Source organism: Plecotus auritus (assembly GCF_963455305.1).
Source record: "Plecotus auritus genome assembly, chromosome: 4".
Taxonomy (NCBI): domain Eukaryota; kingdom Metazoa; phylum Chordata; class Mammalia; order Chiroptera; family Vespertilionidae; genus Plecotus; species Plecotus auritus.
Genome location: NC_137775.1, coordinates 70905544 through 70919067, shown reverse-complemented (window position 1 = coordinate 70919067; position 13524 = coordinate 70905544). Strand labels below are relative to the sequence as shown.

At 35.0% G+C, this 13524-nt stretch overlaps 1 protein-coding gene across 1 annotated transcript in view; it reads left to right on the top strand.

Annotated features, from left to right (window-relative positions):
* The window catches only part of COL19A1 (collagen type XIX alpha 1 chain), a 325830-nt gene that overhangs the window by 50711 nt on the left and 261595 nt on the right, over positions 1–13524 (top strand). The window contains 4 exon segments of the mRNA XM_080665043.1: positions 3301–3424; positions 5272–5547; positions 9578–9658; positions 12819–12944. Coding sequence (XP_080521169.1) covers positions 3301–3424; positions 5272–5547; positions 9578–9658; positions 12819–12944 — 607 coding nt within the window.

The following is a 13524-nucleotide window of genomic DNA, read 5'->3' as shown; positions in this document are numbered from 1 at the left end:
GGATTGTGACAATATAGATATTCAGAGTATTCCTTAAAGAAGTTTGATGGTTAGACAGGAAGTAGTATAATAGTTTTGCAAGATTGAAGGAAGTTTTTTCTGTTTTATAGCAAGGGGGAAGACATGAGTATATTTGTAAACCAAGAAAAAAGGGGGCATCAGAGAGGGAAAAGTTGAAGACTTAAAAGGAATTTTAATCTTTTTAAATGTAAAAATGACTACAGTAGGAGATGAAGCAATGGAGAAAGAAGGTCCATAATACATTCTTAGAAGACAGAAAACAGTTGAAAGACTGATAACTGACTCAAAAGATGGGAAGTTAGAACCTGTGTATTGCAGGTTGGGGAATACTGGTGAGATGTGGGCCAGTTTACCTCATCAGACACCTGGGAGACTTATCACTGGGGTAACCAGTCTCTGCAGAAGCTGGTGAGGGTGTGTGTATGTGTAAAAATGAGGTCTCCAGGTTAGTTATCTTATTTTTCCTCATAAAATTAGACAAGAGTTGAGAGGTTTATTCTTGAGAGAAATTGAGCCAGAGAGCCTCTAGGCTGGGGATAAGCAGGATGTTGAACACAAGAAAGAGGCATGGCACCAAAAACAGAGGAATAAAGTAAAATTCTATACTGAATTGTGGGAACCCCCACACCCATCCTGCTCCCAGAATGTCTTCGGTCAGGTGAATAATGTTTACCTGTGGGGAAGAGGTCAATAGAAGGATTCTATTTTATTTTAAAGTGGGAACTGCCAGGACTCTATAGAGAAACTGCATGTCCCTAGAGACATAATCTTTCTACATTAACATTGGAGGGATTCTCGATGAAATCCATCAGTTGGTCATGCTTCACAGTAAGGCTGGTTCACTGATACGCTGTGCCAGCATGCATAAACTTTGTGAAGTTTCAGTGTTTTATTCTTAAATATACATGGACTACAGCGAATCATCAGGGATTAGAGTATAACTTCCAACATGGAAGAGAGAAGCCAAGATATTAAATAGGAAAAACTAACTTGGATGAAATGGAGACATTTTTCTCTGCAAATGGAGACATGCAGAGAAAAGCAGGTAAAAGCCCACCAAATTGATAACGTCAGAGATTTGAAATACTGAAGTCAGGATAGTTTGCAAAAGAGAACAAAGGAGAATTTTTTTGAGGGGGGATAACAAAAACTGATGTTGAATTGGGAAGTAGCCAAAAAGTAAAATAAATAAGGAGATGGAAAAATAGAAGAGAAAGAGTAAGAAAATTAGGTCATTAATATAGATGTTAAATAATTGTCTAAAAGAGGAGCTCCTGAAAGAGGGATAAGAGAAAATGATATGGAGAAAATAAAAAAAAACTTACAAAATTTTTTTCTTAGTAATGTACAACCCATATTGAAAGGTGTGCTCAATATAATGAATGGAAGAAAAAGTCCAGGGAATAGTATGTCAAATTTTACAAAAGTTGAGATAAAGATATGATCCTAAGAGCATCAAGGTGGAGTGGGATAAGGGAGGCAGGACTTGGAAGCAAGGTGGAGACACAAGTTACTATTGCAGGTAGTGGTGGTTGGGGGACCTGCTGTATGGGTTGAGGTTTCCTTTTTAAAAGAGTTTTGATGAAACTTACTTGTTCAAAATTTCCACTTGGAAGTTTATGTTTTGGTTCCACTTCTCACTTCTACTTTGCCTGGTTGTTTTGTTTGATTTTTAATGAACAACATTACTTAAACCAGAACAGTAATGGTCATTATAAAATTTAGTTTAATACTGGTGTCTTTTGAGAGAAAAAACAATTTTAGAAGCTTGCTTTTATTTTGATGCACTGGAAAACAAGTGATTTGCTAATCAGTTTTTCACTAAAGAGGGGATATAATAATGTAGATGCAATAAAGTTGGTTACCTCTTTTTTCTCTCTCTCTTTTTAGTATATCCTCAAAAGGAGGATAAAACTACATGGGTATATATATATATATATATATGTATATATATATATATATATATATATATATATATATATATATATATATATATGGTATCCCCCCAAAATGTATATACCCACTTTGAATAATTATAAAGGCAGTGTTTATTAAAATACATTTCATTTTCAAAATAAAGCTATCAGCTGTTAAAGTGTGTATACATTTTTGGGATACTATGTATATGTCCGTAAATGTGTGCATATGTTAAACCCAGTAAGTAAACAAGAACTTCAGGCCAGCACAGCTTTTTCATATTACTTTCTTGATTGCCCTACTACATGTTTATTTTTTAACACAAAAAGTAAAACCAAGAGTCAGGCATTCTCCATGACAGTTTGTCAGTTTCAGTAGTTAGTTGGCAGTTTTAGTATACCTTAGTGTAATATTCAAAGTGGCATCTCAGTGCATGGTGTTTTACTTGTGTAAACAGCTTCTGGCTATGGTAGTCCTTAAGAGAATTCTTACCTACTATTCTTCATGACTTTTTAAAAGAGAAGCAAAATTCCTGCCTTGCAGAGTTTTTACATACAATACAGATAAATGTAAAACTCAGCGTGGAGGAATGTGTTTCTCCTTGTTTTCCCATGAACGTCTAGATATGAGGCATATTCATTGTTATTTTTTTCCCTGAGTTTCTTCATGAGTCCAGGGAGACTAGTGAAATAAGATAAGTCAGAAGGATAGTTGGCTTTTCTCTGCTACCTAGTAAGAATTTGCTTATTTTATTTTCCTTAGGAATGAAAAATAAGCTAAAACCTCTGTTTTTGTTTTGGGTGTGTGTGTATGTATGAGAGAGAGAGAGAGAGAGAGTCTTAAATTGATACTAGGAAGTCAGTATTAGGAACTTATTTGCAGGAGTTTAATATGATTAAGCTTATCCTTTGGAAAATATACATGTAATTGTTAGCAGTGTTCTTTGAAATGCTTTGTACTTCTCTAAATTGACAAAACCGAAAGGTACTATTTATTCCTTTATAAATCTCTACTGTTTGCCAAACTGCAGAGAGTTCTGAGAGTCTCCTCTGTTGAAACATCTTGTTGAGTAAGGCCATATCATAATGTAGTACTGTGGCCTACTTGCTTGCTTTTATATACCCCAAGCTTTCACTGTATCATACCAGAAGATATAAAAAAGGGAAAGAACAAAAATTACAATTATATAATCTTGTTGCTTCCCTACATCTGCTAAGTAGATTACTATAAAAATGCATAATGAATCCTAAATTTATGGAGAAAAATATGACCAAGATATTGTGTTATGTAGAACTTCAGACCTAGATTTTCTTTCCTTGCCTTCTTTAGTTTTTCCACAATCTTTCTGTTTTCCTCCCACAGTAAGATATTTCCCAAAGGCCTTCCTGAGGAGTATGCCATAGCAGCCATGTTTCGTGTACGAAGAAGCACTAAGAAGGAACGGTGGTTTCTATGGCAGGTTTTAAACCAGCAGAACATGCCACAGGTAAGGAACCATGGAGTGGTGCTTAGGCCAAGTGAATCTTGGAGCTGTATGTACAAATCGGGAGCATCCAGATATTCTGTCCTTTAGAGGAGTCATCAACAGGAAAATTCAGGCACTCTCACAGTGAGCATGATCTTGCTGAAATCTGTAATATAGGAGTCTGGTAGGTGAGACAATATTAGTTTTCCTATTTACTTCTAGATTCATATTTTATCTAAAGACACTCAAACTTCCCTTCCTTCACAATTGCTTCATTGACACTAAGTCCACTTCACTGATACCTTACCTGTGATTATTTCAGATATTATGTATTATTTTTAAAAGCTGTTCATTGTTTCATCTGAAAATCCTTAGTGAACTACGAGAGGAGATATTAATTTTGATGCCCTCAGTAAAAAATTTTTAAACACATGCTATATGCTAGTTAGTGACAAAGATAAGAGATTTAAAAAGTGTAATTCCTGCCCTCAGGAGCACATGGTCTAAGGGGATGTCATCTAGGAAAACAGCATACTAGAACATAATACAGTGTGACAAGTGCAGTGATGGAGGCAAGCTCAGATTTAGGTGGAGACTATAGAATGACAGGGAAGGACAGCTGGCCAAAATGAGGGATGGGGAGAACAAGAATCTAGGAATACTTGTCAAAGAGGTAGCTTGTGGGTGCTCCAGTGAGGGGAGATGAACATTACTATTAGTTGTTGGCACCATACATTTGTGATTGTTTCTATACACATTCATTGAAATGATCTTTTAATATGTTAGTACAGTTATAATTTTATGATGAAAAGATGAACCAAACTGAGTCTGTCCTCTATGAAAATGCATTTTCTCTGCACCATGCAAATCATCTAAGGTTAAAGAAGTTAATCTCAGCTTCCAATTCAAGAGAAGTTGTTATAGGTAGAAATGGAGTTCTTGGGGGTACCACTGGAATAAGCATTCTGGAGGCCCCTATGGGAGGATGAGATATAATAGAAAGCTGTATTTCCATAGAATTACATCCCTTCCATAAAGCTAAAATCAGAGCCAGTGTCCAAAGTTTCCTTTCCATGTTTGAGCCAGGTCTAGTTCAGCATCAGGCTAGTTACAGTCCATTAGTCCATTTGTGTGGGATCCCCATGGCCCTTGGCCATGTGGGCAAATGCAGGAGAGTGCCACAAACCCAGAGTCACCCAAGTCCCAAGAATGCCAAGAGCAGTAAGAAGAACCAAGGGAGTGAATTCTTTTGTTCAGGGGATTAAATATCCCAAATTTCTTGCCCTTGCAGTGGCCATGCCCATTCTGGCCAATGACAGTTGTTCTCAGGTATGACTAACAGTAAGCATCTTCCCTGTGTCATCCCAAATTTATGTGTCTATCTCCCCTTTGTTGGTCCTCTGGGGAGTGTGAAGTTGCAGCTTCCTGGTGAAGGTATCTAAATGGCATGCCTATAATATCTGGCCTTCTCTTTGCTCCTTTCCTGTTATTAATAACTAGGTTAATTACAATGGTATCAAAGTGCTCATGTTCTTATTCTTATAAAATTAGTAGCATTTAATTCTTGACTTACTCAAACAGAAACACACACATACACACACACACACACACACACACACACGCTCCTAGGTGTTCTGTTAAGAAAGGAGCATATTACATTCACCAGAATACTGCAGAGTTAAACCATTATGTAGCTGGATATTTTGCTGTTCTTTTATGTTAACCAATCTGGAGGACACAGGTGTTATCTGAGACATTTTACTAAGTACCTCAGTTATACTAACATGCATGCTGAGTTTTTATTTGTGTGCTTTAATAATTTCAAACACTGATTTTAAAATATTTAAAGATAATTTGCATTTTTGCAGGTTTCTATAGTAGTTGATGGTGGAAAGAAGGTGGTGGAATTTATGTTCCGTGCTGCTGAGGGAGAAGTGTTGAACTACATCTTTAAAAATCGAGAACTTCGTTCTTTGTTTGATCGTCAGTGGCATAAACTTGGCATTGGTATACAATCCCAGGGAGTTTCACTGTATATGGATTGTAATTTAATTGCAAGCCGGCATACTGATGAAAAGGATGCTGTGGACATTCAAGGAAGGACTGTTATCACCGCACGAGCTTCAGATGGCAAGCCTGTGGACGTGAGTTGTGATGTTGATTGTAAAAGAGAAGTAGTCAAATTTCTAAATCAAAACAAAGTATCTTATTTAAAACTTATTTCTTTAATTACTATGTAAGACATGGCCTTCTTAACACTGTTGAAATTAATTTTCCATCAGATATGAGAAGGTTAGCTATGTACTATATTTTCACATATAGTATCTGTGTATTTTCACCCATTTTTCTTTCACCCATTTTTTTCAGTCTGAGAATTTAAAAGAATTAGGGCATGCCTTAAAATATAAGGTTGCTAAAATTAAATTTTAGTAAAAGAGAAAATATAATACAAAAAGCAAGCTTAGTGTCTAGGCTTATATGTTTTGAATAGAAAGGACTGGAAAAAGATGAACTTTAAAAGGTTCCAGATTATCTGGTGTTTCCATTCAAGTACAATAGACTGTTTATTCATCCTCAGAATTGCAACTGCTTTGTATTGCAGATTATTTTTCATGAGCTTATAATGATTTTCCAGGGTTCTAGTAGACTGAAACATAGCCACTAATTATATCAGTAGGTCACTTGGATGAGAACAGTTAGATACCAAAACTCTCTCAAATGAAAAGTTCCTTTAAAAATTACTTTTGATATTCAGATGATAAAGATTTATAATTGACTTCCCTAGAGAAGTAGGTCTATAATCTTTACAAAGCAAGATATATCTGACTTTGATGAATTTACATTTTATTATGAGTAGAATCATGGAAAATCATAGAACCATATAAAAATAATTGGAATGCAGGTCACCAATAGGAATTGATATTGCTGTTAACCCAAAGCACTGAATAGTTCACTTTTTATTTCTAAAGTATAATTCTTTGCAGATATATATTTGGCCAGCTAATTTTACACACACACACATTTTTTCAATGAAATATTATTTTTAAACTGTCTTCTCTTAGAGGCAGTGAAAAACTCAGTGAGAATGCCATAACTGGGGTTCAGTGATGATCAGCAAAATAGGCAGAGCAGAAGCCCATCCGGGGACAAGATATCATGGCATCATGGATAGTGCGCTAGCTTGGGGATCAGACAGTTGTGGTCGTAAATCCTATCTCATATACTTAACTCTATGATCTGCTAATTTATCTTGTTAGCTGTTAATTGATCAGAGTCTCAGTATCCTCAATTATAAGAGTGTCAATAGATATAATTACTTGTTATTGTGTAGAGTATGTATTGTAGTGCCTAGAACGCGATCGGCTCTCTGAAAATTCATTATTCAAGGCCAGACATGGCATTCAACCCTAGAATAAGAAAGTAAATAGAAGAAAAATACCTTCCATTCCTGCCCTCAAAGTTCTTGAAGGCTAATGGAAGGATTAAAGCAGGGGTCCTCAAACTTTTTAAACAGGGGGCCAGTTCACTGTCCCTTAGACCATTGGAGGGCCGGACTATAGTTTTTAAAAAAAGCTATGAATAAATTCCTATGCATACTGCGGGCCCGGGACAAGTCGGCTGCTAAGCAGGACAGGCAGCGGCACCCGGTGGGCCAGATAAATGTCCTCGGCAGGCTGCATGTGGCCCGCAGGCCGTAGTCTGAGGACGCCTGGATTAAAGTCTATGTCAGTAAATAATAACAGTATTACTTGAAATAACAACAGTACTAGCCAGAGCTTTCAGAAAGGTCTCTCCAAAGAGAGGAGTTGGAGACCAGCTGCTGGAACAACAGAGATGTGACTCCCAGCAGTACATGGAATGCAGGTAGATTGGAATTCAGCTTCAGGGAATTCTAACAACCGAAGTAGGGAATGGCAGTAGTACCTGCTGCATGTACCAGAGTTAGGGACTGGAATGTGGTCCGTATAGGACTAGTGAGAGCAAAGTGGACTCTGGTTCCAGAGAGTACACTGAGAGAAAATCATAATCTCCAGGGAGAAACAGCAACGAGAGAGGAATAAGTTATTGCAAGAGTGGGGACTGGACTCAGAGCTCACCCTCTGAAAGTTGAGTGTCTGTCCTGTTATTAACTTCTCACCCAAGGAAAAAATTCAACCAGAATCTGAGGCTGAAGAATGTCAGGTGTGTCCTTATAAAAACACATAATGTGAAAAGTATACTGTTATAGTAGTTTAATAGTTCAATATGGAATCAGTTCATTTAAGGATAAAATCAAAGGCATATCATAATGATGCAGCTTTTAATACTAAATAACAGATAAACTGTTAAAACTTTAAGCGGATTAATTTTTTTATTATCTTCTTACAAGTTCTGTGATTCATAAGATATGTTGTAATTGAAAATGTTTTATTTATTCAGAATGTATATTATTGAAAAAATTCTAATGATTGAGTTTTATTTTACATATGCTATCAGTGTGCTTATATGAGAAAGAGATAGGTGACAATACTGATAGAAAGGATTTTTTTAACCTAACAAATCCTGTGTGATAAGGGTCAGTAAAAGACTTAGCCTGAACATTCTCATTCTAAAGCACTGCGTCAATGAAGGACTCTAAAGTAACTCATGAATAATAAAAGCATGATTAAACTTGGCTTGATTGTAGTTTCAGTGTCATGGGTACTTGATTAGGTTTAATAAAAATTGATCATCTATGTTCAGTTAAGTAAAAAAATTCATATAAAAGGCTTAACACAGTGGTTGTACACAATAGAATTTCAATATTCATTGACTATTTTGATAAAAATGATGATAAATAAGGTTTAGTTAAGAAAATTAATTGTTGTCCCACTTCTTCATTCGACATAATGGGTCGAATGTTACTGCCTGGTATTTCATTAGACCATGTAAGACAGTGTATTTAAACTTTATAAATAAAATTTAACTTTAATAACCTTGGGAAAAGTTGTAGAAAAGAAATTCATTTCATCTCATAATTTTTCATTGGCTGCAAATCTTAGGCAGCTCATGAATTCACAATATGTCTGGAGTTCTTAATGCTTCCTATGAGCTGAATTGATTGTGTTTATCTCAGTGTAGACTGTCAGTTACAGTGTTTTTCCTCTCCCCGCCCCCCCTTTTTTTGTGTTGGGGTAGGATTTAGAACTTCAGATGTCTGCTTTCTATTTTCATAGGATTAATTATTATAATATTACAGTTGGGTCTTTCTGTAGAAAGTACTTACTGACCTCAAAGCAAAGCATAATCTAGCTCTGTTATTTTGGGAGACAGAGAAAGAGACAGAGAAAGAGGCAGGGAGGAGGAGTGGAGGCACAAGATTGTTCCTGACCTATTTTATATGTCTAATCATCATATGATTAATTATTAATTATATTATTAAACTTTCAACCACAAAGTAATTTAAAATAGCCTATTTAAGCATCTCTCATATTGAAATTTTATTAATAGTCTGTACTATTTGCTTGCTCTTATGTGATTGATCTTGCATTTAAAGGCATGATTATATTTTCCTGGAACTTCTTTAATTTCATGTCCAAATGCCAAAAAACATGAATCTGCTGAGCAAATAGAAGGAATCAATTATTTTTGTAAAGACTATGCATCCTGCTCAAGACTGTGCCAATTTAATATAAAGTCCATAGGTATTACACAGAATCCATGAAAAATAGATAAAAATGAAATACATTTTTTTCTTATGGGAAGTGACCATCTTTTTCTGTTTCTCAGATAGGTCTGGAACTATTGATAAAGCTTTTTCCAACATCTGCTCAGACCTTTGATTTTATTGTTTTTTTCCAAATATTTATTTTGATATAGTCTTCATTTTGTGGACATACACTTTATTGTAGTGAATAGCAATGCCTCTCTTTAATTAAATACTTCTTTTATATTGTTTAAACAACTAGCTGAGGTATGCAATTGCTTTCATGCCTTGATTTGCATCATATATAGACTCATATCGATAACTGAATCTTTCTCAAATGGCCCATAAAACCATGATCCTACATTAATAAAAATATTAAAAAATATCTACTGGTAATTTATTTGTATTAGCTTCTTTATTTCTTATCAGTTAAATTACCATAGTTCTTAATGCCTAAATGTGATTTTCTAAAAAAATTAATGATATATCTTTTACTAATTTTTTAATAGATTGAACTTCACCAACTTAAAATCTACTGTGACTCAAATCTCATAGCTAGAGAAACTTGTTGCGACATATCAGATACTAAGGTAAGTTAATTTTCTTGGCATGTGAAGATGGTAGAATGCCAGTTGTCTAGTCTATAGGGCCCAAAAGTAGGGCATCACCTAAGGCTTCTGTTGAAGCCAGGTGAGTAATTTGTTCCAAGTAAGAAACCCATTTTAGAACTCTTCCAGAGTTCTGTTAGAATTTTTAATCCCAGTGTTTCATTCTGAACTTTGGGAACTATATATCCTCACTTTGCATTCAACATAAGTAAAAGACTATGTTATAACAGTAGCATCATCATTCTCCAGTTACAGGGATGAAAATTTTTTTCTTTGTATCTCAGATTTCCCAGAAGTTCTACACGTACCAAAAAAATTATGTGAAAATTTTTATCAACAGTTTAATGCAAAATAAACTATTTTTAACTTCTATCACTCACTATGGGTAGTAGAATAATAATGTGACCAGCTGTTTCAAAGCATAGATAAGTCTTTCAAACGTTTATGTTTTGCTTATGTAACTTGGTTTTCGAAAGCATATTTCCAACTCAGTTTATGGCTCTTTTTTTTTTCCAGTTTATGGCTCTTATTCCTAGTAAAATGAAAGCCAGCCAAATGTCTTTCTATAAATATCTAAAAAGATAATTTAGAATGCCAGTCTACAGCCTTGAAATACCTAGACTTCCTGGAGTCACACATTTAAATTGATTTAAAAGTTTTTTTTAAAATAATCACCCTTTTGTGATGTAAGAGCTCTTAATATAATAATTTTCTGTTATTGAAAAGTAACATAATAATGTTTTGATATATCCAAATAATATATATATATATATTTAAATATATTTTTGTTGATTTCAGAGAGAAAGGGAAAGGGAATGATAGAAACATAATTGATGAGAGAGAATCATTGATCAGTTGCTTCCTGTGCACTCCCCACTGGAGATCTGGCATAGGCATGTACTCTGACCAGGGATGGAACCGTGACCTTCTGGTTCATTGGTCAACGCTCAACCACTGAGCCACACCGGCTGGGCCCAAAAATATTCTTGACCAATAGTTACTACTCTGTGTTTTCACATAATGGACATTTCCAACTCAAATTATGAGAAAACTCTTTAAGCAAGTATAGGTGTGGATTTGATAGAATGGTTTGATTATTAAAAGTAGTGGCATGACTTCACAAATTATGAAAAATAACTAATCATGTTTTAAAATGATTACTTAGGAGTTAATTTTAAAGAATATAAAATAAGAGAAATTCATCTCTAACTATTGAAAAAATAACAAAAATTATATTTTTCTGCTGATAATTATTTAGAAGACATCAGCATTCTGTTAATGATTAATAAAATAGAACAATCTACATTTCACAAATGGGAATGCATAGTTTGGAAGATAAATAATTATATAGAAGCCATTTAAGTGCATCTGCTATAATTCTGACATCAACTATTACTTTGTGTGTGTTCTTAATGTGTTGTATTTAGAAAATTTTAATGTACTTGCTTAAAAATATCATTTTGTTGTGGAATTTCAAATCAGACATGCTTTTTATTAATATTTTATATAATATTTCAAAGGTGAAATTTATTCAAGATAATCTATAGACATACTTCTTTGCTTTTATTGATTCAATTTTCTGTTTCTGAAGCAGTCCAGTTTCATAACTGCAGACATAAAATGAAGAACAAATAACAGAAGGAGGAAATCAGGAGCATTTGCTGAAAATAAATGAGAAATGTGATTCAAATTTTGAGGGCCAATTAATTAAATATGTGTCAAATTGAAACCAGAGGTTTTACAAGTGGAGAAGTCCTTGTACATTTTGTTTCCTTTAGGTACTTTTTGGAGAATGTGGATAGTTTTATAGTGAAGGCTGAGACATACTTTTAAAGTCATTTAAATCCCCAGTTTAATAGTGAATCAGAGCAAAATTGTGATCTCCAACTGGGTCTTGGTTACCTGACTAGGAACCTATTGGACAGAAACTGGCTAGGAAATTGTGTCAGATCATATGTGCTATGTGGACTGTTTTGGTGATAATCATGTTTCATTCTAATGTGATTTTTATACTTATGGACTTGGAAACTTATTAAGATAACTAAATAGCTAATCATTAACTCTGGAAAGAGACAAGTGGGGAGACAGGAAATGAGTCCCAGTATTTCTGGGTGCTATTTTTTAAAATTTTGTATTGTTATCACAACCATTACAGTACTACCCAGTTTTCAAAATAATTTGCTTTTGTTTCAAAAGTTATGCATGTTTATTATAAAAAACTTGGCAAATATAGCCAAATTCAATGTCAAAAGTAATATCAATCATGATCATATCACAATAAAGAACCATTAACAATCTTTTAGTTTTGTATCCTGACAGTATTTTCCATGCATATCTAATTTATAGTATGCAATCATGTGTGAACTCATTCCCCTAAATTGCAAATTCAGCGTTACAAACTGTGGTGAGGAAGGAGCCTGGTAAATAATGTTGAGAGAAAAGTATGTATTTATCCTCTTTAGTCTCTCCATCTGGATTGATTGGTTTTTTTTGAGAGAGAGAAAAAAAAATTCATTGCTTCATAACCAAATTTGTCCTTAATGTTGTCCCACATGTACTGAACCCACTGAATAAGTATAAAATTCATCACATGTCTGTTATAGTGGAGACTTTTTAATAACTTTAAAGGACAATGGACTGAAAGAAGATATACTTTAATTAAATACATAGCATCTTACAGTGTAAAAAAAAATTTCTTTTCTACTTTTACATGCCTTGACAATCATCTTATTGAAGTAAACTATGTCTTAAAAGTTCAGATTACTTTATTTTTAAAAATTTTTCCCCAAAACACATTTACAGACATTATTTGTGTAAATTATCTTATTGTAACAATGCAATTATTGTAAATGTTTGTTATTACTGTACTTGTCATAAAGTCGCCTATAATAGCTTTAAAATGTCTCACGAAACCAACATTTTGATGCATTTCTAGTGTGTTGTCAGTGTAATAAAACACATAGGGGACCTAGTGAAAGAGCAAAGTCTTTATGCACTTTCACATGCTAGTGTCAACTTTTGGTTAATTAGAAGGTAGTTCTAACAAGTAACCTCAGTCATTCCTAGTTGGTGGGAGCCAGTGTTTAGAATGTCAGAACGTTTGAAATTCGCCCATTTCCTAAAGCCTCTTTTTGGATTGCAGTGCTCAGAGCAGGATGGCATTGGAAGTACTGCATCATTATCACTACCCACTCATGCCAGCAAAGTGTCTGCATATCTGCCAGCAAAGCAGGAACTTAAAAACCAGTGCCAATGCATTCCAAACAAGGTATGCTCATATTAATCTATGCCCACTGAGAAGCCACTCCACACGGTGAGCCAGCCCCTTGAATGTGGCCCTGGTGCACAGAATGTGTTTGTCCTTCAGTGCTAGTTGAATTAAATGCCTAAGCCACTGAACCATGGGGGTTGATTAAGAGAAGGGGGTTGGGCCAGGCCAAGCATGGCTCAGTGGCTGAGCATCCACCTATGAACAAAGACGTCATGGTTCAATTCCCGGTCAGGGCACATGCCCGGGTTGCAGGCTGGATTCCCAGTGTGGGGTGTGCAGGAGATAGCCGAACAATGATTCTCTTTCATCGTTGGTGTTTCTACCTCTCCCTCTCCCTTCTCTGAAATAAATAAAAATATTGTTTAAAAAAAAGAGAGAGAGAAGGGGTTGGAGATTTCCTGGGTTTTTATCTGGATGGTCCTGAGCCCATCAGACCTTCTTTCCGGGTGTGAATTAGAATGAATAGGAAGGTGAAGGGAGGAACAACCTGTACAACACACAAGTATTGAGTACTTTACATGTGCCAGGAATAGGCTTCCATTCTGGGGATTCTCAGTTGAAGGAAACACAGTGCCTG